Source organism: Loxodonta africana, chromosome 23 (genome assembly GCF_030014295.1).
Source record: "Loxodonta africana isolate mLoxAfr1 chromosome 23, mLoxAfr1.hap2, whole genome shotgun sequence".
In the NCBI taxonomy this organism is placed as follows: Eukaryota; Metazoa; Chordata; class Mammalia; order Proboscidea; family Elephantidae; genus Loxodonta; species Loxodonta africana.
Window position 1 is genome coordinate 22,081,708 of NC_087364.1, and position 22,961 is coordinate 22,104,668.

At 39.7% G+C, this 22,961-nt stretch overlaps 1 protein-coding gene across 1 annotated transcript in view; it reads left to right on the forward strand.

Moving 5' to 3' along the window:
* LOC100665810 (phospholipid-transporting ATPase IB) overlaps positions 1-22,961 on the forward strand; it is a 267,082-nt gene that overhangs the window by 159,195 nt on the left and 84,926 nt on the right. The window contains exon 20 of the mRNA XM_064275196.1: positions 1,983-2,052. Within this exon, the coding sequence (XP_064131266.1) occupies positions 1,983-2,052 (70 nt within the window). The remainder of the gene's footprint in view (positions 1-1,982; positions 2,053-22,961) is intronic.

The window sequence follows — 22,961 nt, forward strand, 5'->3', positions numbered from 1 at the left end:
TCCATAGAGATTACAGCCAAGAAAACCCTATGGGGGTAGTTTTGCTCTGTCACATATGGGGTTGCCATGAGTCATAATCATAAGACAGCAATGGGTTTAAAGATTTGACTGGGACCCTGTCTTGCAAAAATGAAAATGAAGAATTGTGAAAAATACACATTTCAAAAGAAAAAAAAAAAAAAAAAACATGCATCCAGACCCTTCTCTCCTTTCATGTTTCAGAGGGCTGGAGGCTCTGGCAGCAGGGGCCTAATTCTCCAAGGCATAGGTGTGTGGTTGTTGCCAATGATGCTATTTCCATTGGGCTTTTCCTCAGGACTGAGGCAAAAGTTTGTTTTTTTTTTCCCCTCAGGACTGATGGCAAAGGTTTTGTTTTGTTTTTAATAGTCTACGGCAAGGAATTTGGATTTTTTTTTAAGTGTGATAGAAAGTCATTAGAGGATTTTCTTGGATGTATTTATATTAGTTTTTTAGAAGAATATCTTTTATTTTTAGTTTTAATATTTTTGTTTGCCAACTGACTACTAAGTTTAATTATCCCTTCTAGTTTTTACCTATTCGGTCTTTGTTGATGCTTTTTCTAGAGAATGGTTAGGAAAAAGGAAAAGTGAATTAGTAGCCTTACTTGGAAAAGAAAATGTTTAGTTCCAAGTTTAAAATTAGCAACTCCAGTACAGTTCAGAGTTTAGTATATCTTTTAATCACTTATGGTACCTCTGCATTCCACCACAGTTGGAATTGAGGATAAAAATTTTCCACTAGGAGAAGTTCTTGTTTCCTTTCTGCTAATCGTTCCATGGAACACTTGAGTACCTACTCCATAAAAAAGAGGTGGGCTAGGCTGTGGAGGTTTGTATCAAGAGGAAGATGTTGTTCTTGCCTGTAGGGGCTTACAGTGTATTACAGGACACAGCTGTGTGCAAACCTGATTTCACTGCTAGATGGGGCCTGGTACAATTCATGTCAGATGACTATATCAAGATCTACTTCCGCCAGAGGAGTTTTGGGTAAGCTTTGTGGAGGAAGTTGCATCTTTGAAGGGTGGGTTGGGTTCCAACAGGTAGATGTGGGAGCTGGAAGCCCATATCTTAGGACGAGGATATGAGGTCAGTGATAGCACGGAAAAGAACACAAGCTGTCGTGGGAAGGTGCATATTCTGCTGTGGTTGGAGCACGTATTCTGCAAGACGTAGTGTTGTGAGATAGGAGAAACCTGGGAAGGTGGGGATTGGAAGGTTATTTGTAAGGGTTTCTTGAAAGGTCTTTGATGGCCATGAGAGCCATCAAAGGTTTGAGAGTGACATGATGAGGGAGAAGTAGTATGTCAGGCAGTGTGTGGGATAAGGTGGAGTAGGGAGATCACAAGCGTACTTGAGCTGCTGACTTAGGAAAAAAAGAAATGAGTTTGAGTTCTGTCCACAATACTAGGAAGAGGAAGAAAGCCTGGGGCCTTTGAGACAGTACTGCATATACAATACTCTGGCAGCTATTGGGCAGGCAACTTAACATCTCAGTCTGGCAAAATGGAAACAAAGCGAGTGCTTTATAAGGAGCTTGTGAAGACTGAAGGGTACGTATAAAGCACAGAACACAAGGCTGCCTTCTCCTCTCCCCATTAGTTTTTTTAATGACTAAATTACATGTAGTGGTGCTAGTGAATTTCCGTGGAAGAAAAGGATGGTGACAGAGAAATAGTAAAAGGTGGAAGAAATAGAGATTTAGAATTAGAACCTCCATTTAAAGAGTGAGACAAAGAAAAGGACGTGGAGACCTGCAATCGCGGAAGTATGTTGGCCTTTTTACTGATAGTCAGCCCACTAGAGACTCAGCACCCTTTTATTGGAGGCTGGCGAGGTAAGCACTCTGCCTAGCATGTATCAAAATTGTGGACTATTGGAACTCCTTTGACTTTGGTGATTTCAGTTTTAGAGTCAAGTACCTAAGAAAAGAGAAACTAATAACACTTTTTTATATTGTTCTAGTAATAGGAAAAGGATGTCTATGATTGTCCGAACTCCTACAGGACAACTCCGGCTCTACTGCAAAGGGGCTGTAAGTATCAGGGCTCAGGAATCATAACAATGCCACCCCTCTTTGTTCCAACAAGTGGAGGGAAGGCTTTTGCAACTTCACAGTATTTTAAAATTTTGTTGCCTTTTATCTTTTGTTGCTATTGGTTGTTGAAAATATTATCCAAGACTGAAAGTCCATTTCAAGGTAGACAAAAAGTTTATTCAGTAGCCAAAGCATATTGAAATTTGTGGTGGCTCACGTCAGAATGTTTAAGTTTTAAGGTTAGTGAAGAGTTTGCTGTCACTAAATTGTCTTGTAGATAACCAGTGATCAGATTGTTGATAGTGTTTGTAGCATCGTGGATTACAAATTTAACATTTTGGTCCCAGTTCCAAGCTCGATGTACTTGGACTTGGCAAGTCTTGCGTAATTCACTTTTCCTTCTGTTAAATATTTTTTAAGCGCTTGCAAATTCATTCACTTTTTAATACAAACAGCTTTATTAGTGTATATAACTGACATAAGATAAACTGCACATGTTTAAATAGTACAATTTGATAAATTCTGTGTATGTATATGCCCAAGAAACCATTGCCCCAATCAAGATGGTGAACATATCCATCACCCACCAAAGTTTTCTCATGCCCCTTTGTCATTCTTCCCTCCTGCTCCTTCAGGCAACCACTGATCTGGTTTCTGTCTTTATAGGTTAGTTTCCATTTTCTAAAACTTTATATAAATGGAATCTTATAACTTTATTATTTTGACCTGGCTCTTTCACTCATAATTGTTTTGAGGTTTATCCATATTGTAGCTTGTGTCAATAGCTCAGTTCTTTTTATTGCTGAGTAGTATCCCATCGTATGGGTTTATCACATGTGTTGATAAACACTTTGTTTGCAGTTTGGGGCTACTATAAGCAAGGCTCCTTTAGGCACTTGTCTGGATATATGGTTTCATTCCTCAGATAAATAACAAGGGTGAAATGGCTGTATCATGTGGTAGTTGTAACTGAACATGGGTTCTTGTCCTGTCCTATTAGCCGATTGAAATAAGATGGACGCCACACCACCAGTTGCAAGGGAAACAGAAAGTGGAAATTTATTGTTTGTGCAAATAAGGAGCAACATGTGGCCTAGCAGCCAAAAGACCACTTGCTCCCCACCCCAAAAAAAAAAAGACCTGGGAACTTTTACCTTCTCGAGTCCCTGGGGGCAGGGATTGGTGCCCTAAATCTAAAAGCTCCATCCCTCCTATGCCCATATTTGGAGATTCAGGTGCCCAGTCATGTTGTAAAGGAAGGGACCTCTTGTTTTTCAAATAGGCTCAGGCACCGTGGTGTGCTGGAAAATATCTTCCTCTCTGGTGATGTTCAAGTACAGGGTCAAGTTCAGGGCCATGGGCTCCTCAGGTCCTGTGCATGAACCAGGATCCTGGTTCTAGCATTCGCAGAGTTCTGGCACCACATTTAAAATGTGGTTAGGGCCGAGATAAGGGCCGCGGCATTGTCCAGCTGCGCGGGAGGGGTGAAACTGCCACAGAGAAGGGAAAGCCTAGGCAGCGGCTTCAGTAGATATACATTTAACTACTTAAGAAGCCACCAAATTGTGGTTACATTCCAGCAGCAGTCCTCATCAACACTTGGTATGGTCTGTCCTCTTAATTTTAGCCATTTTAATGGATGTGTGGAGTCCCTGGGTGGCACAGGTGCTCAATTACTAACCAAAAGGTTGGCAGTTTGAACCCTCTCAGAGATGCCTCAGAAGAAAGGCCTGGCAACCTACTTCTGAAAGGCCACAGCCATGAAAACTCTATGGAGTGTTCTATTCTGCACACGTGCATCACCATGAGTCAGAGTTGACTTGAAGGCAACTGGTTTATATTTTGCTTTAGTAGATGTGTAGTTGGATTGACACAGTGGCTGCAACAATGGGCTCAATGATTGTGAGGATGGTGTGGGACAGGGCAGTGTTTTGTTCTGTTGTACGTAGGGTAGCTGTGAGTCAGAACATAGCAACAACAACAGATGTGTAGCAGTATCTCATTTGTGGTTTTAATTTACATTTCCTTGCTGACTGCTGATGGTGAGAATTTTTTACATCTTTATTTTCCATCCATTTTGGGGTTCACAGGACCACCCCTGTGTTTGGAGATTCACTAAGAGAACTCATGGGATTTAGCATAAAGTTTTACTCATCACAAAGATTTATGACAATAATGTAGTAGAGATGGGATGCTGGATCATAATGGAAAAGATCCAGGCAGAGCCTGCAGGAATCCATGTACAGGCATCTCATAAGAGGTCACACAGCGCACCCTTGCCCCAACAATCAAAATGCCGCCATATGCATACAGAGTTTCTGCCCAGGGAAGCCCACTAAAGACTCAGTGCCCTTTTAGTGGGGGCTGGTCAGGTAGGCACTCTCCACTTACCATGTATCAAAATTCTGGAATCCCAACAGGAAAGCAGGTGTTCAGTATAAGCCATAGTATTTGCAAAAGCAGTCTGGGCACAATGCCATCCTTACCATTTAGGCAAAATTAGTGTAGGGAATTGTTTACCAGCCAAATTCTCAGATGCCAGCCAAGGGTCAGCCTTGCAAGCAGCCATCTGAGTGTGGCAGTCTCAGGCCTGCCATGTTAACCCTTTTCTGTGCACCATATGTTCGTTTTCTTTGGTGAAATGTCTGTTTAAACCTTTGGCCCACTTTTCTAATTAAAAAAAAAATTATTATTAATGAGTTTTGAGAGTTCTTTATGTATTCTGGAATCAAGTCCTTTATTAGATACATGATTTCCAATTTTTTTCTTTTTCTAGTCTATGGGCTTATCTCTTCATTCTCTTAACAGTGTCTTTTATTTTTCCTCAGTATTTTTTTTATTGAGGGAAAATATGCATAACTTATCATTTTAACATTTAAGTGTACATTTCAGTGGCATTAAGTACTTTCTATTAATTTCTAGAACATTTTCATCATCCCAAACAGAAACTTCTCTACCCACTAAGCAATAATCCGTCATTCCCTCCTCCTCCCAGACCCTAGTAATAACTCCTCTACTTTCTGGCCCTATTAATTTGCCTATCCTAGATATTTCATATAAATGGGATCATACAATATTTGTCCTTTGTGTCTAGTTTATTCAGTCAGCATAATGTTTTCAAGGTTCATCATGTTGTAATATGTATGAGAATTTCATTTCTTTTTGTGACTCAATAGTATTCCATCATATGCATATACGTCCCACATATATGTCAGTTTGTCGTACCATGGTGGCTTGTGTGTTGCTGTGATGCTGGAAGATTTGCCACCAGTATTTCAAATACCAGCAGGGTCACCCATGATGGAGAGGCTTCAGTAGAGCTTCCAGACTAAGACAGACTAGGAATAAGGGCCTGGCAGTCTACTTCTGAAAAAATTTGCTAGTGAAAACCTTAGGAATATCAGCAGAACATTGTCTGATATACTGCCAGATTATGAGCCTGTAAGAATAAAAGGTGCTCAAAATATGACTGGGAAAGAGCTGCCTCCTCAAAGTAGAGTCCACTGTAATCATGTGGATGGAGTCAAGTTTCGGAGCCTTCATTTGCTGATGTGGCATGACTCAAAATGAGGAGAAACAATGGCAAACATTCATTAATAGTAGGACTGTGGAGTGTATAAAATAAGAGCTTAGGAAAATTGGAAGTCATCAAAAATGAAATGGAACGCATTAACATCGATATCCTAGGCGTTAGTGAGCTGAAGTGAACTGGTTTTGGCCATTTTAAATCAGATAATCATATGATATACTGCCCTGGGAATGACAAATTGAAAAGAAATGGCAACACATTCATCACCCAAAAGAACATTTCAAAATCTATCTTGAAGTACAACACTGTCAGTGATAGGATAATATCCATACACCTACAAGGAAGACTGGTCGTTACAACTATTATTCACATTTATGCACCAACCACTAATGCTAAAGATGAGGAAACGGAAGATTTTTACCAACTTCTGCAGTCTGAAACTGATCAAACATGCCATCAGGATACATTGATAATTACTGATGACTAGAATGCAAAAGTTGGAAACAAAGAAGTAAGAATAGGTGGAAAATATGGTCTTGGTGATAGAAATGATGCCAGAGACCTTATGATAGAATTTTGCAAGACCAATGACTTCTTCATTTCAGATACCTTTTTTCACCAACATAAACGGTGACTATTCACGTGAACCTTGCCAAGTGGAAAACACAGGAATCAAATTGACTACATTTGTGGAAAGAGGCTACGGAAGGCTCAATATCATCAGTTGGAACAAGGCTGGGGAATGCCTGTGGAACAGACACTTAATTGCTCATATACAAGTTGAAGCGAAAGAAAATTAGAACAAGTCCGGGAGAGCTAAAGTATGACCTTAAGTATATTCCACCTATATTTAGAGACCTTCTCAAGAATAGATTTGACTCATTAAACACTAATGACTGAAGACCAGATGAGTTGTGGAATGTCTTCAAGGACATCATACATGAAGAAAGCAAGAGGTCATTCAAAAGACAAGAAAGAAAGAAAAGACCAAAATGGACGTCCACAGAGATTCTGAAACTTGCTGTTGGATGTAGAGTAGCTAAAGTGAACGGAAAAAATGATAAGCCAAAATAGCTGAACAGAAAATTTCAAAGGGCAGCTCAAGAAAACAAAGTAAAATATTATAATGAAATGTACAAAGACCTTTGTTATTGTTGTTGTTAGGTGCCGTCAAGTCGGTTCCGACCCATAGCGACCCTATGCACAACAGAACGAAACGCTGCCCGGTCCTGCACCACCCTTACAATCATTGTTATGCTTGAACTCATTGTTGCAGCCACTGTGTCAATCCACCTCTTTGAGGGTCTTCCTCTTTTCCACTGACCCTGTACTCTGCCAAGTGTGATGTCCTTCTCCAGGGACTGATTCCTCCTGACAACATGTCCAAAGTATGTAAGATGCAGTCTCGCCATCCTGGCCTCGAAGGAGCATTCTGGCTGCACTTCTTCCAAGACAGATTTGTTCGTTCTTTTGGCAGCCGGTGGTATATTCAATATTCTTCGCCAACACCACGATTCAAAGGCATCAACTCTTCTTTGGTCTTCCTTATTCATTGTCCAGCTTTCACATGCATATGATGTGATTGAAAATACCATGGCTTGGGTCAGGCACCCCTTAGTCTTCAGGGTGACATCTTTGCTCTTCGACACTTTGAAAAGGTCCTTTGCAGCAGATTTACTCAATGCAATGCATCTTTTGATTTCCTGATTGCTGCTTCCATGGCTGTTGATTGCGGATCCAAGTAAAATGAAATCCTTGACAGCTACAATCTTTTCTCTGTTTGTCGTGATATCGCTCGTTAGTCCAGTTGTGAGGATTTTTGTTTTCTTTATATTGAGGTGTAATCCATACTGAAGGCCGTGGTCTTTGATCTTCCTTATTAAGTGCTTCAAGTCCTCTTCACTTTCAGCAAGCAAGGTTGTGTCATCTGCATAACGCAAGTTGTTAATGAGTCTTCCTCCAATCCTGATGCCCTATTCTTCATATAGTCCAGCTTCTCAGATCATTTGTTCAACATACAGATTAAATAGATATGGTGAAAGAATACAACCCAGACGCACACCTTTCCTGACTTTAAACCAATCAGTATCCCCTTGTTCTGTCCGAACAACTGCCTCTTGATCTATGTAAAGGTTCCTCATGAGCACAATTAAGTGTTCTGGAATTCCTATTCTTCGCAATGTTATCCATAGTTTGTTATGATCCACACAGTCGAATGCCTTTGGATAGTCAATAAAACACAGGTGAACATCTTTCTGGTATTCTCTGCTTTCAGCCAGGATCCATCTGACATTAGCAATGATATCCCTGGTTCCACATCCTCTTCTGAAACTGGCCTGAATTTCTGGCAGTTCCCTGTTAATATACTGCTACAGCCATTTTTGAATGATGTTCAGCAAAATTTTGCTTGTGTGTGACATTAATGATACTGTTCTATAATTTCCACATTCGGTTGGATCACCTTTCTTGGGAATAGGCATAAATATGGATCTCTTCCAGTCAGTTGGCCAGGAAGCTGTCTTCCATATTTTTTGGCATAGACGAGTGAGGACCTCTAGCGCTGCATCCGTTTGTTGAAACATCTCAATTGATATTCCATCAATTCCTGTAACCTTGTTTTTCGCCAATGCCTTCAGAGCAGCTTGGACTTCTTCCTTCAGTACCATCGGTTCCTGATCATATGCCACCTCTTGAAATGGCTGAATATCGACTAATTCTTTTTGATATAATGGCTCTGTGTATTCCTTCCATCTTCTTTTGATGCTTCCTGCGTCGTTTAATATCTTCCCCATGGAATCCTTCACTATTGCAATTTGAGGCTTGAGTTTTTTCTTCAGTTCTTTCGGCCTGAGAAACGCCGAGCGTGTTCTTCCCTTTTGGTTTTCCATCTCCAGCTCTTTGCACATGCCATTATAATATACTTTACTTTGTCTTCTCGAGACGCCCTTTGAAATCTTTTGTTCAGTTCTTTTACTTCATCAATTCTTCCTTTTGCTTTAGCTGCTTGATGCTCAAGAGCAAGTTCAGAGTCTCCTCTGACATCCGTCTTGGTCTTTTCTTTCTTTCCTGTCTTTTCAGTGACCTCTTGCTTTCTTCATGGATGATGTCCTTGGTGTCATTCCACAACTTGTCTGGTCTGCGGTCACTAGTGTTTAATGCATCAAGAGTATTCTTCAGATGGTCTCTAAATTCAGGTGGGATATACTCAAGGTCATATTTTGGCTCTTGTGGACTTGCTCTGATTTTCTTCAGTTTCAGCTTGAACTTGCATATGAGCAATTGATGGTCTGTTCCACAGTCGGCCCCTGGCCTTGTTCTGACTGATGATATTGAGCTTTTCCATTGTCTCTTTCCACAGATGTAGTCAATTTGATTTCTGTGTGTTCCATCTGGTGAGGTCCATGTGTATAGTCGCCATTTATGTTGGTGAAAGAAGGTATTTGCAATGAAGAAGTCATTGGTCTTGCAAAATTCTATCATTCGATCTCTGGTATTGTTTCTATCACCAAGGCCGTATTTTCCAACTACCGATCCTTCTCTGTTTCCAACTTTCACATTCCAATCGCCAGTAATTATCAATGCATCTTGATTGCATGTTCGATCAATTTCAGACTGAAGCAGCTGATAAAAATCTTCTATTTCTTCATCTTTGGCCCTATTGGTTGGTGTGTAAATTTCAATAATAGTCATATTAACTGGTCTTCCTTGTAGACGTATGGATATTGTCCTATCACTGACAGCATTGTACTTCAGGATAAATCTTAAAACGCTTTGTTTGACAATGAATGCAACACCGTTCCTCTTTGAGTTGTCATTCCCAGCATAGTAGACTATATGATTGTCTGATTCAAAATGGCCAATACCAGTCCATTTCAGCTCACTAATGCCTAGGATATCAATGTTTATGCATTCCATTTCATTTTTGATGATTTCCAATTTTTGTAGATTCATACTTTGTACATTCCAGGTTCCGATTTGTAATGGATGTTTGCAGCTGTTTCTTCTCATTTTGAGTCATGCCACATCAGCAAATCAAGGTCGCAAAAGCTTTACTCCATCCACATCATTAAGGTCGACTCTACTTTGAGGAGGCAGCTCTTCCCCAGTCATCTTTTGAGTGCCTTCCAACCTGGGGGGGGCTCATCTTCCAGCATTATATCAGACAGTATTCCACTGCTATTCATAAGGTTTTCACTGGCTAATGCTTTTCAGAAGTAGACTGCCAGGTCCTTCTTCCTGGTCTGTCTTAGTCTGGAAGCTCAGCTGAAACCAGTCCTCCATGGGTGACCCTGCTGGTATCTGTATACCGGTGGCATAGCTTCCAGAATCACAACAACACACAAGCCCCCCCAGTACAACAAACTGACAAGACACGTGGGGGTACAAAGACCTAGAGTTAGAAAACCAAAAGGGAAGAACACGTTCAGCATTTCTCAAGCTGAAAGAACTGAAGAGAAAATTCAAGTCTTGAGTGGCAATACTGAAGGATTCTACCAGGAAAATATTAAATGACACAGAAAGCATCAAAAGAAGATGGAAAAAATACACAGAGTCAATACCAAAAAGAATTATATGACATTCAATCATTTCAGAAGGTAGCATATGATCAGAAAACGATGGTACTGAAGGAACAAGTCCAAGCTGTACTGAAGGCATTGGTGAAAAACAAGGCTCCAGGAATTGACAAAACACCAGTTGAGATGTGTCAGCAAACAGATGCAGAGCTGGAGTGCTCACTCATCTATACCAAGAAACTTGTAAGACAGCTACCTGGCCAACCGTCTGGAAGAGATTCATATTTGTGCCCATTTCAAAAGAAGGTGATCCAACAGAATGCAGAAATTGCCAAACCATATCATTAATTTCACACACAAGTAAATTTTTGCTGAAGATCATTCAAAAAAGACTGCAGCAGTACATCTACAGGGAACTGCCAGAAATTCAAGCTGGATTCAGAACACCCCAAAAAAACAAAACTGTTGCCGTCGAGTTGATTCCGACTCCTAGCGACCCTATAGGACATAGTAGAACTGCCCCATAGGTTTCCAGTGAGTGCCTGGTGGATTCAAATTGCTGACCTTTGGGTTAGCAGCCGTAGCTCCTTAACCACTACGCCACCAGGGTTTCCGCCGGATTCAAAAGGGGAAGTGAAATGAGAAGTATCATTGTTGATGTCAGATGGATCTTGGTTGAAAACAGAGACTATCAGAAAGATGTTCACCTGGGTTTTATCGACTATGCAAAGACATTTGATTGTGTGGTTCATAACAAACTATGGATAACATTGCAAAAAATGGAAATTCCAGAACACTTAATTGTGCTCATGACGAGCCTGTACATAGACCAAGAGGCTGTAGTTCAAACAGAAAGAGGGGATGCTGAGAGATTTAAAATTAGGAAAGGTGTGTGCCAGAGTTGTATCCTTTCACCATAGTTACTCAATTTGTATGCTAAGCAAATAATCTGAGAAGCTGGACTATATGAAGAATGTAGCATCAAGATTGCACTAGCAATCTATGATAAGAAGATGACACAACTTTGCTTGCTGAAAGCAAAGAGGCCTTGAAGCACTACAGCCTTCAGTAAGGATAAGGATTACACTTTAATATAAAGAAAACAAAAATCTTCACAACTGGACCAATAAGCAACACCATGATGAACAGAGAAATGGTTGAAGTTATAAAGAATTTCATTTTACTTGGATCCACAATCAAATTCTATGGAAACAGCAGTTAAGCTATCAAAGGTCGCATTGCATTGGGCAAATGTGCTGCAAAAGACCTTTTTTAAGTGTTAAAAAGCAGAGGTGTCACATTAAAGACTAAGATGTACCTGACCTAAGCCTTGGTGTTTTCAATTGCCTTATATGCTTGCTAAAGCTGGGCAATGAATAAAGAAGACTGAAGAAGAATGGATGCCTTTGATTTATGGTGTTGGAGAAGATTAACAAATATACCACAGACTGCCAGAAGAAGGAACAAATCTGGGCATGTTATCAGGAGAGAGAAGGACATCATGCTTGGTAAAGTAGATGGTCAGCAGAGGAAGACCCTCAATGAGATGGACTGACACAGTGGCTGTGACAACGGGCTCAAGCATAACAACTATTGTGAGGATGGCACAGGACCAGGCAGTCTTTTGTTCTGTTGTATACAGTGTCACTATGAGTCTGTACCGATTTGGCAGCACCCAGCAACAGCAATGTATATACCACATTTTGTTTATCCATTCATCTGTTGATGTTGCCACCTTTTGGCTATTGTGAATAATGCTGCTTTTAACACTGGCATACAAGTATCTATTTAACACTGTTTTTTGACAAATTTCACAATTTTTTCCTTTATGGATTGCACTTTTAGAGTTGTATCTAAGCAATCTTTGTCTAATCTAAGATTACAAATATTTTCTCCTAGTAATTTTATATTTTTGGTTTTACATTTAGTTCTATGATTCATTTTGAGTTAATTTTTTAAATTAGTTATTTTATTGTACTTTAGATGAAGGCTTAGAGAGCAAAATAGTTACTCGTTAAAATGTTAGTACCTATATTTTGTGACATTGGTTTCTAACAATGTCAACACTCTCCACTTCTCAACATCATTATTTATTACCAGCTTTCTTGTTCCCTCCTGCCTTCTTGTCTTTGCCCCTGGGCTGGTGTGCCCATTGAGTCTCATTTTGTTTTATGGGGTTGTCTAATCTTTGACTGAAGGGCGAACCTCAGGAGTGACTTCAGGACTGAGTTAAAAGGGTGTCCGGGGGCCATACTCTCAGGGTGTCTCCAGTGTCTGTCAGACCAGTAACTGATCTTTTTTTGTGAGTTAGAATTTTGTTCTACATTTTTCTCTAGCTCTGTCCAGGACCCTATCTTGCGATCCCTGTTGGAACAGTTGGTAGTGATGGGGGGCACCATCTAGTTGTGCTGGACTCAGTCAGGTAAAGGCTGACATTGTAGTCCATTAGTCTTTGGACTAACCTTTCCCTTCTGTCTTTGGTTTTCTTCATTCTTTCTTGCTCCAGATGGGGTGGGACCGGTGGGGTATCTTAGGTGGCCACTCACAAGCTTTTAAGACCCTAGACGCTACTCTCCAAAATAGGATATAGAACATTTTCTTTATAAGTTATGTTATGCCAATTGAGCTAGATGTCCCCTGAGACTATGGTCCCTGGCCCTCAGCCGAGCAGTTTGTTTCCTCAGGGAATCTGAATGTGTCTATGAAGCTTCCATGACCTTGACGTGGTGCAGTTGTACTGGCTTCCCCGGTATTGTGTACTGTCTTACCCTTCACCAAAGTTATATCTAATCTATTGTCTAGTTAGTGTTTTTCCCTACCCACTACCACCCTCCTTTGTAACCATCAAAGATTGTTTCTTTTTGTGTGTAAACCTTTTCATGAATTTTTATAATAGTAGTGCCATGCAATATTTGTCCTTTTGTGATTGTCTTAATTTATTCAGTATAATGCCCTTCAGATGCATCCATGCTGTGAGATGCTTCACAGATTCATCACTGTTCTTTATCATTGTGTAGTATTCCCTTTTGGTGTATGTACCATAGTTTCTTTATCCATTCATCTCTTGATGGACACTTAGGTTGTTTCCATCTTTTTGCTATTGTGAATAATGCTGCAATGAGCTTGAGTGTGCATATGTCTATTTCTGTGATGGCTCTTATTTCTCTAGGATATATTCCTAGGAGTGGGTTTGCTGGATCATATGGTATATGTATTTCTAGCTTTTTCAGGAAATGCCATATCATTTCCAAAGTGGTTACACCATTTTGCGTTCCCACCAGCAATGCATAAGAATTCCAATCCCCCTGAAGCCTCTCCAGCATTTATTATTTACTGTTTTTTTTGATTTGTGCCAGTAATGCTGGGGCGAGATGGTAGTTTTGATTTTGCATTTCTCTCTCTTTTTTTTTTTAATGGCTAGTGATCTCGAGCATCTCCTCATGTGTCTGTTAGCTGCTTGAATATCTTCTTTGGTGGAGTGTCTGTTCATATCATTTGCCCATTTTTTAACTGGATTATTTGTCTTTTTGCTGTAGAGGTGTTGGATTTCCCTATAGATTTTAGAGATTAGAACTTTGTCGGATTTGCCACAGTGAAAATTTTTTTCCCGGTCTGTAAGCCCTCTTTTTACTCTTTTAATGAAGTCTTTTGAAGAAAATAAGTGTGTGATTTTTAGAAGATTCCGTTTATCTAGCTTATCTTCTGGTGTTTATATATTGTTAGTTATTGTTTGTGTCTTACTAATGCTGTGTATTAGGGCCTTTAGTGTTGATCCTATTTTTCCTTCTATGATCTTTATAATTTTTAGTCTTATATTTAGGTCTTTGATCCATTTTTAATTAATTTTTGTGTATTTTTGAGTTATGGGTCGAGTTTCATTTTTTTTGCAGATGGACCTTCAGTTTTGCCAGCACCATTTGTTAAAAAGACTGCCTTTTCCCCATTTAATGGATTTTGGGTCTTTGTCAAAGATCAGGTGACTATAGGTGGGTGGATTTACATCTGGCTTCCCAATTCTCTTCCATTGGTCAATGTGTCTGTCACTGTACAGTACCAGGCTGTTTTGAGTACCATAGCTGTTTAATAGGTTCTGAGGTCAAGTAGTGTGAGTCCTCCTACTTTGTTATTCTTCTTCAATATTGCTTCGCTTATCCAGGGCAACTTTCCTTTCAATATGAAGTTAATGATTAGTTTTTCCACCTCTTTAAAGAAAGCTGCTGGTAACTGGATCAAGATTGCATTGTATTTGTAGAATGCTTTGGGTAGAACTGACATTTTCGCAATGCTGAGTCTACGTATCCATGACCAACTTACATTTTTCGTTTATACAAGTGTCTTTGGTTTCTTGCAGCAGTGTTTTGTGGTTTTCTTTGTATGGGTCTTTTACATCCCTGGTTAAATATATTCCTGTTTTTGGTTTTTTAAAATAATTTTTATTGTGCTTTAATTGAAAGTTTACAAATCAAGTCAGTCTCTCGCATATGACCTTATATACACCTTACTACATACTCCCACTTACTCTGCCTCTAATGAGTCAGCCTACTCCCTCCTTCCAGTCTCTCCTTTCATGACCGTTTCGTCAGTTTCTAACCCCCTCTACCCTCCCATCTCCCCTCTAGACAGGAGATACCAACATAGTCTCAAGTGTCCACCTAATACAAGTAGCTCACTCCTCATCAGCATCTCTTTCCAACCCATGGTCCAGTCCAGTCCATGTCTGATGAGTTGGCTTCAGGAATGGTTCCTGTCCTGGGCCAACAGAAGGTTTGGGGACCATGACCACCAGGATTCTTCTAGTCTTAGTCAGACCATTAAGTCTGTTTTTTTTTAATGAGAATTTGGGGTCTGCATCCCACTGTTCTCCTGCTCCCTCAGGGGATCTCTGTTGTGCACCCTGTCAGGGCAGTCATTTGTTGTGGCCAGGCACCATCTAGTTCTTCTGGTCTCAGGGTGATGTAAGTCTCTAGTTCACGTGGCCCGTTCTGTCTCTTGGGCTCATAATTACCTTGTGACCTTGGTGCTCTTCATTCTCCTTTGATCCAGGTGGGTTGAGACTCATTGATACATCTTAGATGGCCGTTTGTTAGCGTTTAAGACACCAGACACCACACTTCAAAGTGGGATGCAGAAAGTTTTCTTAATAGAACTTATTTTGCCAATGGATTTTGATTTCTCCTGAAGCCATAGTCCCCAAACCCCCACCCTTGCTCCGCTGACCTTCGAAGCATTCAGTTTATTCAGGAAACTTCTTTGCTTTTGGTTCAGTCCAGTTGAGCTGACCTCCCCCGTATTGAGTGTTGTCCTTCCCTTCACCTAAAGTAGTTCTTATCTACTATCTAATCAGTAAATAACCCTCTCCCACCCTCCCTCCCTCCCCCATCTCATAACCAAAAAAGAATGTGTTCTTTTCAGTTTAAACTATTTCTCAAGATCTTACAATAGTAGTCTTATACAATATTTGTCCTTTTGCCTCTGACTAATTTCACTCAGCATAATGCCTTCCAGGTTCCGCCATGTTATGAAATGTTTCACAGATTCGTCATTGTTCTTTATCAATGTGTAGTATTCCATTGTGTGAATATACCATAATTTATCCATTCATCCGTTGATGGACACCTTGGTTGCTTCCATCTTTTTGCTATTGTAAACAGTGCTGCAATAAACATGGGTGTGCCTGTATCTGTTCGTGTAAAAGCTCTTATTTCTCTAGGATATGTTCTGAGGAGTGGGATTTCTGGGTCGTATGGTAGTTCTGTTTCTAACATTTTAAGGAAACGTCAGATGGATTTCCAAAGTGGTTGTACCATTTTATACTCCCACCAGTAGTGTGTAAGAGTTCCAATCTCCCTACAGCCTCTCCAACATTTATTATTTTGTGATTTTTGGATTAATGCCAGCCTTGTTGGAGTGAGATGGAATCTCATCGCAGTTTTAATTTGCATTTCTCTAATGGCTAATGATTGAGAGCTTTATCTCATGTATCTGTTAGCCGCCTGAATATCGTCTTTAGTAAAGTGCGTGTTCATATCCTTTGCCCAATTTTTAATTGGGTTGTTTGTCTTTCTGTGGTTGAGTTTTAACAGAATCCTACAGATTTTAGAGATCAGGCGCTGGTCAGAGATATCATAGCTGAAAATTTTTTCCCAGTCTGTAGGTGGTCTTTTTACTCTTTTGGTGAAGTCTTTGGATGAGCATAGGTGTTTGATTATTAGGAGCTCCCAGTTATCTGGTTTCTCTTCATCATTTTTGGTAATGTTTTGTATTCCATTTATGCCTTGTATTAGGGCTCCTAAAGTTTTTCCTATTTTTTCTTCCATGATCTTTATCGTTTTAATCTTTATGTTAAGGTCTTTAATCTATTTGGAGTTAGTTTTTGTGCATGGTGTGAGGTATGGGTCCAGTTTCATTTTTTTGCAAATCGATATCCAGTTATGCCATCACCATTTGTTAAAAAGACTATCTTTTCCCCAATTAACTGACACTGGGCCTTTTTTTTTTTACTGGGTTTTGTGGGCCTTTGTCAGATACCAGCTGCTTATATGTGGATGGATTTACATCTGGGTTCTCAATTCTGTTCCATTGGTCTATATGCCTGTTGTTGTACCAGGCTGTTTTGACTACTGTGGCTGTATACTATGTTCTAAAATCAGGTAGAGTGAGCCTCCCACTTTGTTCTTCTTTTTCAGTAATGCTTTACTTATCCAGGGCTTCTTTCTCTTCCATATAAAGTTGGTGATTTTTTTCTCCATCACATTGAAAAATGTCGTTGGAATTTGGATTGGAAGTGCATTGTATATATAGATGGCTTTTGGTAGGATAGATATTTTTACTATGTTAAGTCTTCCTATCCATGAGCAAGGTATGTTTTTCCACTTATGTAAGTCCCTTTTAGTCTCTTGCAGTAGTACTTTGTAGTTTTCTTTGCATAGGTCTTTTACATCTTTGGTAAGATTTCTTCCTAAGTATTTTATCTTCTTGGGGGCTACTGTGAATGGTATTGATTTGGTGATTTCCTTTTCAATGTTCTTTTTGTTGATGTAGAGGAATCCAAGTGATTTTTGTATGTTTATCTTATAACCTGAAACTCTGCCAAACTCTTCTAATAGTTTCACTAGTTTTCCTGAGGATTCCTTGGGGTTTTCTGTGTATAAGATCATGTCATCTGCAAACAGAGATAATTTTACTTCTTCCTTACCAATCCGGATGCCCTTTATTTCTTTGTCTAGCCTAATTGCTCTGGCTAGGACCACCAGCACAATGTTGAATAAGAGCAGTGATAAAGGGCATCCTTGTCTGGTTCCTGTTCTCAAGGTAAATGCTTTCAGGCTCTCTCCATTTAGAATGATGTTGGCTGTTGGCTTTGTGTAGATGCCCTTTATTATGTTGAGGAATTTTCCTTCAATTCCTAGTTTGCTGAGAGTTTTTATCATGAATGGGTGTTGAACTTTGTCAAATGCCTTTTCTGCATCAATTGATAAGATCATGTGGTTTTTGTCTTTTGTTTTATTTATATGGTAGATTACATTAATGGTTTTTCTAATTTTGAACCAACCTTGCATACCTGGTATAAATCCCACTTGGTCATGGTGGATTATTTTTTTGATACGTTGTTGAATTCTATTGGCTAGAATTTTGTTGAGGATTTTTGCGTCTATGCTCATGAGGGATATAGGTCTGTATTTTTTTTTTTTTTTGTGTGGTGTCTTTACCTGGTTTTGGTATCAGGGATATGTTGGCTTCATAGAATGAGTTAGGTAGTATTCCATCCTTTTCTATGCTTTGAAATACCTTTAGTAGTAGTGGTGTTAACTCTTCTCTGAAAGTTTGGTAGAACTCTGCAGTGAAGCCATCCGGGCCAGGGCTTTTTGTTGCTGGGAGTTTTTTGATTACCTTTTCAATCCCTTTTTTTGTTATGGGTGTATTTAGTTGTTCTACTTCTGATTGTGTTAGTTTAGGTAGGTAGTGTTTTTCTAGGGATTCATCCATTTCTTCTAGGTTTTCAAATTTGTTAGAGTACAGTTTTTCATAGTAATCTGATATGATTCTTTTAATTTCATTTGGGTCTGTTGTAATATGGCCCATCTCATTTCTTATTTGGGATATTTGTTTCCTTTCCTGTATTTCTTTAGTCAGTCTGGCCAATGGTTTATCAGTTTTATTAATTTTTTTCAAAGAACCAGCTTTTGGCTTTGTTAATTCTTTCAATTGTTTTTCTATTCTCTAACTCATTTAATTCTGCTCTAATTTTTATTATTTGTTTTCTTCTGGTGCCTGACAGATTCTTTTGTTGCTCGCTTTCTATTTGTTCAAGTTGTAGGGAGAATTCTTAGATTTTGGCTCTTTCTTCTTTATGTATGTGTGCATTTATCAATATAAATTGACCTCTGAACACTGCTTTTGCTGTGTCCCAGATGTTTTGATAGGAAGCATTTTCATTCTCATTGCATTCTATGAAATTCTTTATTCCCTCCTTAATGTCATGTATAACACAGTCTTTTTTGAGCACGGTATTGTTCACTTTCAAGTATTTGGTTTTTTTCCCCTGATTTTTCTGTTATTGATTTCTACTTTCATGGCCTTATGGTCTGAGAAGATGCTTTGTAATATTTCGATGTTTTGGATTCTGCAAAGGTTTGCTTTATGACCTAATATGTGATCTAGAGAATGTTCCATGTGCACTAGAAAAAAAAAAGTATATTTTGCAGCCATTGGGTGGTGTGTTCTGTATAGGTCTATGAGGTCAAGTTGGTTGATTGTAGCAATTAGATCTTCCGTGTCTCTATCGAGCTTCTTACTGGAAGTCCTATCCTTCTCTGAAAGTGGTGTGTTGAAGTCTCCTACTATAATTGTGGAGGTGTCTATCTCACTTTTCAATTCTGTTAAAGTTTGTTTTATGTATCTTGCAGCCCTGTCATTGGATGCATAAATATTTAATATGGTTATATCTTCCTGGTCAGTTGTCCCTTTAATCATTATGTAGTGTCCTTCTTTATCCTTTGTGGTGGATTTAACTTTAAAGTCTATTTTGTCAGAAATTAATTTTGCCACTCCTGCTCTTTTCTGATTGTTGTTTGCTTGACATATTTTTTTCCATCCTTTGAGTTTTAGTTTGTTTGTGTCTCCAAGTCTAAGGTGTGTCTCTTGTAGGCAGCATATAGACAGATAGTGTTTCTTTATCCAGTCTAAAACTCTTTGTCTCTTTATTGGTGCATTTAGTCCATTTACATTCAGCATAATTATAGATAAGTATGAGTTCAGTGCTGTCATTTTGATGCCTTTTTTGTGTGTTGTGGACAATTTCATTTTTCCACTTACTTTTTTGTGCTGAGAAATTTTTCTTTTTAAATTGTGTGTTCCTCCTTTTCATAGTAGTTGAATTTATTTTTGCTGAGTCGTTATGTTTTTCTTGGTTTTTATCTCAAAGTATGGAATTGTTAGACCTCTTTGTGGTTACCTTAATATTTACCCCTATTTTTCTAAGTAAAAACCTAACTTGTGTCGTCCTGTATCACCTTGTTTTCCTTTCCATATGGAAGGTGTATGCCTCCTGTATTCAGTCCCTCGTTTTGATTATTGTAAACTTTTACATAATGACTTCAATGATTCCCTGTTTTGAGCATTTTTTTCTTTTTTAAATTAATCTTATTTTGTTTTTGTGATTTCCCTATTTAAGTTGATATCAGGATATTCTGTTCTGTGACCTCATGTTGTGTTGGTATCTGATATTATTGATTTTCTGACCAAACAATTTCTTTTAGTAATTCTTCTAGCTTTGGTTTGGTTTTTGCAAATTCTCTAAGCTTGTGTTTATTTGTAAATGTTTTAATTTCACCTTCATATTTGAGAGAGAGTTTTGCTGGATATATGATTCTTGGCTGGCAGTTTTTGTCCTTCAGTGCTCTATATATGTCACACCATTGCATTCTTGCCTGCATGGTTTCTGCTGAGTAGTCTGAACTTATTCTTATTGATTCTCCTTTGTAGGTGACTTTTCGTTTATCCCTGGCTGCTTTTTAAATTTTCTCTTTATCTTTGGTTTTGGTAAGTTTGATGATAATATGCCTTGGTGATTTTCTTTTTGGATCGATCTTATTTGGGGTTTGATGAGCATCTTGAATAGATATCCTTTCATCTTTCACGATGCCAGGAAAGTTTTCTGCCAACAGATCTTCAACTATTCTTTCTCTATTTTCTGTTATCCCTCCCTGTTCTGGAACGCCAATCACACACAAGTTATTCTTCTTGATAGAGTCCCACATGATTCTTAGGGTTTCTTCATTTTTTTTAATCCTTTTATCTGATTTTTCTTCAACTATATTAGTGTCAATTGCCTTATCCTCCAGCTCCCCCACTCTGCATTCCAATTCCTCAATTCTGCTCCTCTGACTTCCTATTGAGTTGTCTAATTCTGTAATTTTACTGTTAATCTTTTGGATTTCTGAATGCTGTCTCTCTATGGCTTCTTGCAGCTTATTAATTTTTGCACTCTGTTCTTGAATAACCTTTTTGATTTCTTCAACTGCTTTATCAGTGTGTTCCTTGGCTTTTTCTGTAGATTGCCTTATTTCATTTCTGAGGTCATCCCTGATGTCTTGAAGCATTCTGTAAATTAGTTTTTTGCATTCTGCATCTGGCAATTCCAGGATTGTTTCTTCATTTGGGAAAGATTTTGATTCTTTAATTTGGGGATTTGTAGAAGCTGTCATGGTCTGCTTCTTTATGTGATTTGGTATCGACTGCTGTCTCCGAGCCACCTATAAGATATGGTAATGATTTATTTTATATTTGCTCACTGAGTCTTATCTTGTTTTGTTTTGTTTCAATATACCCAGATGGGCTACTAGATTGCCCTGTCTTGATTGTTGCAGCCTTTGAATCACTTATGTCCTATTACCAACTGGTTTGGGCTGTTACCAGATACATAAGCCTAAGAGTCCATTCACTATTCTTCAATAAAATCAGCTTAGCTGTTCTGACTTTGGGCCACCAAGTGTGTGGTGTAGTAGACTGTCACCTATTAATTTAGAGTAGTGGTGATAGTTGTGTGCACCAGATTCTAGTAGCAGCAGGGGGTCATGCTCCAAGGAGGGCAGGATGCTGACAGCCTTCCCCCACGTGCCAGTGAGGTAGGTGTGTCTCTATTCCTAGAGCACTTTGGTGGGTGCGCTCTGCAGCTGTACCTTAGGCACCCAATGCTTGTACCTCTAAAGATTGGTAGGCATCACTATCCTCACACCCCTTTGGCAGGTGGCTAGGTGGTTTGGGTGGAGCTTCTGCCCTCAGTTCCCCGCTGTGGATCAGTGAGGGCTCTGTTTAATAGGTAGAGAGGTATCAGACCTGGAAAACTTGTCCTTCCAGTGCTCCACTAAAACAATTACAGTCAGATCTGTATCAGAATTGCCTTTGCATTATAATAGCCACCTTGTTCCCTGTAGGGATGAAAACCAAAAACTGCGGATCTCATATGCTTGGCTGGAGCTGGTTCTGTATTTTTATTCCAGTTTAGGGAAGTCGGGGAAGGATTTTTCATTCCTGGATTGTTAGTTGCTGCTTCTCTCAGTCCAGGAGAATAAAAAGAAAAAAAAATTTTTTTTTTTTTGAATAGGTTAGGAAAAAAAAAACCCCGCAGAACACTTCACTCCCTGGCCCAGGAAATTCCAATGTTAATGAAGCTGGCTGGGGCAGGGATGGGAGGGATCAGATAGATAGGAGAGAGTAGCACCCAGTAATATAGACAAAGTTACTTTTCTTGCTCGTCGATGACTGGTTTGTCTGAGATCCCAGAGGGGTGTGTAGCCTGTGCGTGCTGGCTGGGTCGAGATTGCCCCTGAAGATCAGGCCTATATCCCATGCTTGCATCATCTCAGGAAGCCATAGTCAGCTGCTCTGCTCCTAGTCCAAAGCCCAGCGCCAAGGTTTTCTGGCTGGGACTCTGCACTCCAGGCTCCAAAAGCAGTCGCTGCTTCCCGGTGATTTCTCCTCCTGTCACCCGCATCACTGTGCTACCTGCGTGCGCTGGCTGGGTTTCCCCCGAGGTTACTTCAGGGGGCTAGAGCTGCATCCTGTGCTTGTGCTGTCTCAGGAAGCCCTACTCAGCTCCTCTGCGCTTAGTTCAAAGCCCAGCACCAAGGTTTTCTGACTGGGACGCTGGCTCCAGGTTCCAAAAACAGTCGCTGCTTTCCCATGATTGCTCGTTCTCTTGTCAGCCGCGTCAGTGTGCAGCCTGCTTGTGCTGGCTGAGTCTCTACCGAGGTTACTCCAGGGAGCTAGGGGTTAGGGCTGTGTCCTGTGCTTGCCCTGTCTCAGTAAGCCGCAATCAGCCCCACCACTTGGCACCAGGGAACCGCGAGGGCTCAAGGCTGTGGCACGGGGCACCGGTTCCAGAAGTGGTCGCTGCTTCAGGGCATGGCTTTTCGCTCCCCTGTCATTCAGGTCAACTCTTTAGTTCTGTGTTTGATAGTCAGAGTTCGTAGGTTGTCATGTATGTGATCAATTTGTTTGTTTTTCTGAGTCTTAGTTGCAAGAGGGATCCATGGTAGCTTCTACCTAGTCAGCCATCTTGGCCCCGCCTTTCCAGTTTTTTTCTAAGGGCTAGGGTGGGTATTATAAATGGTATTGTTTTCCTCATTTCCTTTTCATCATTCCCTTAATTGGTGTATAGGAATCCAACAGATATTTGTATGTTTCTCTTACATCCTGTTACTCTGCTGGATCTATTAGTTTCAGTAGTTCTCTTGTGGAGTCTTTTGAGTTTTCCATGTATGGTATCATATTATCCACAAATAGGGACATTTTTACTACTTCTTTACCAATTCGGATGCTCTTTATTTCCTTTTCTTGGCTTATTGCCCTAGCTAGGACTT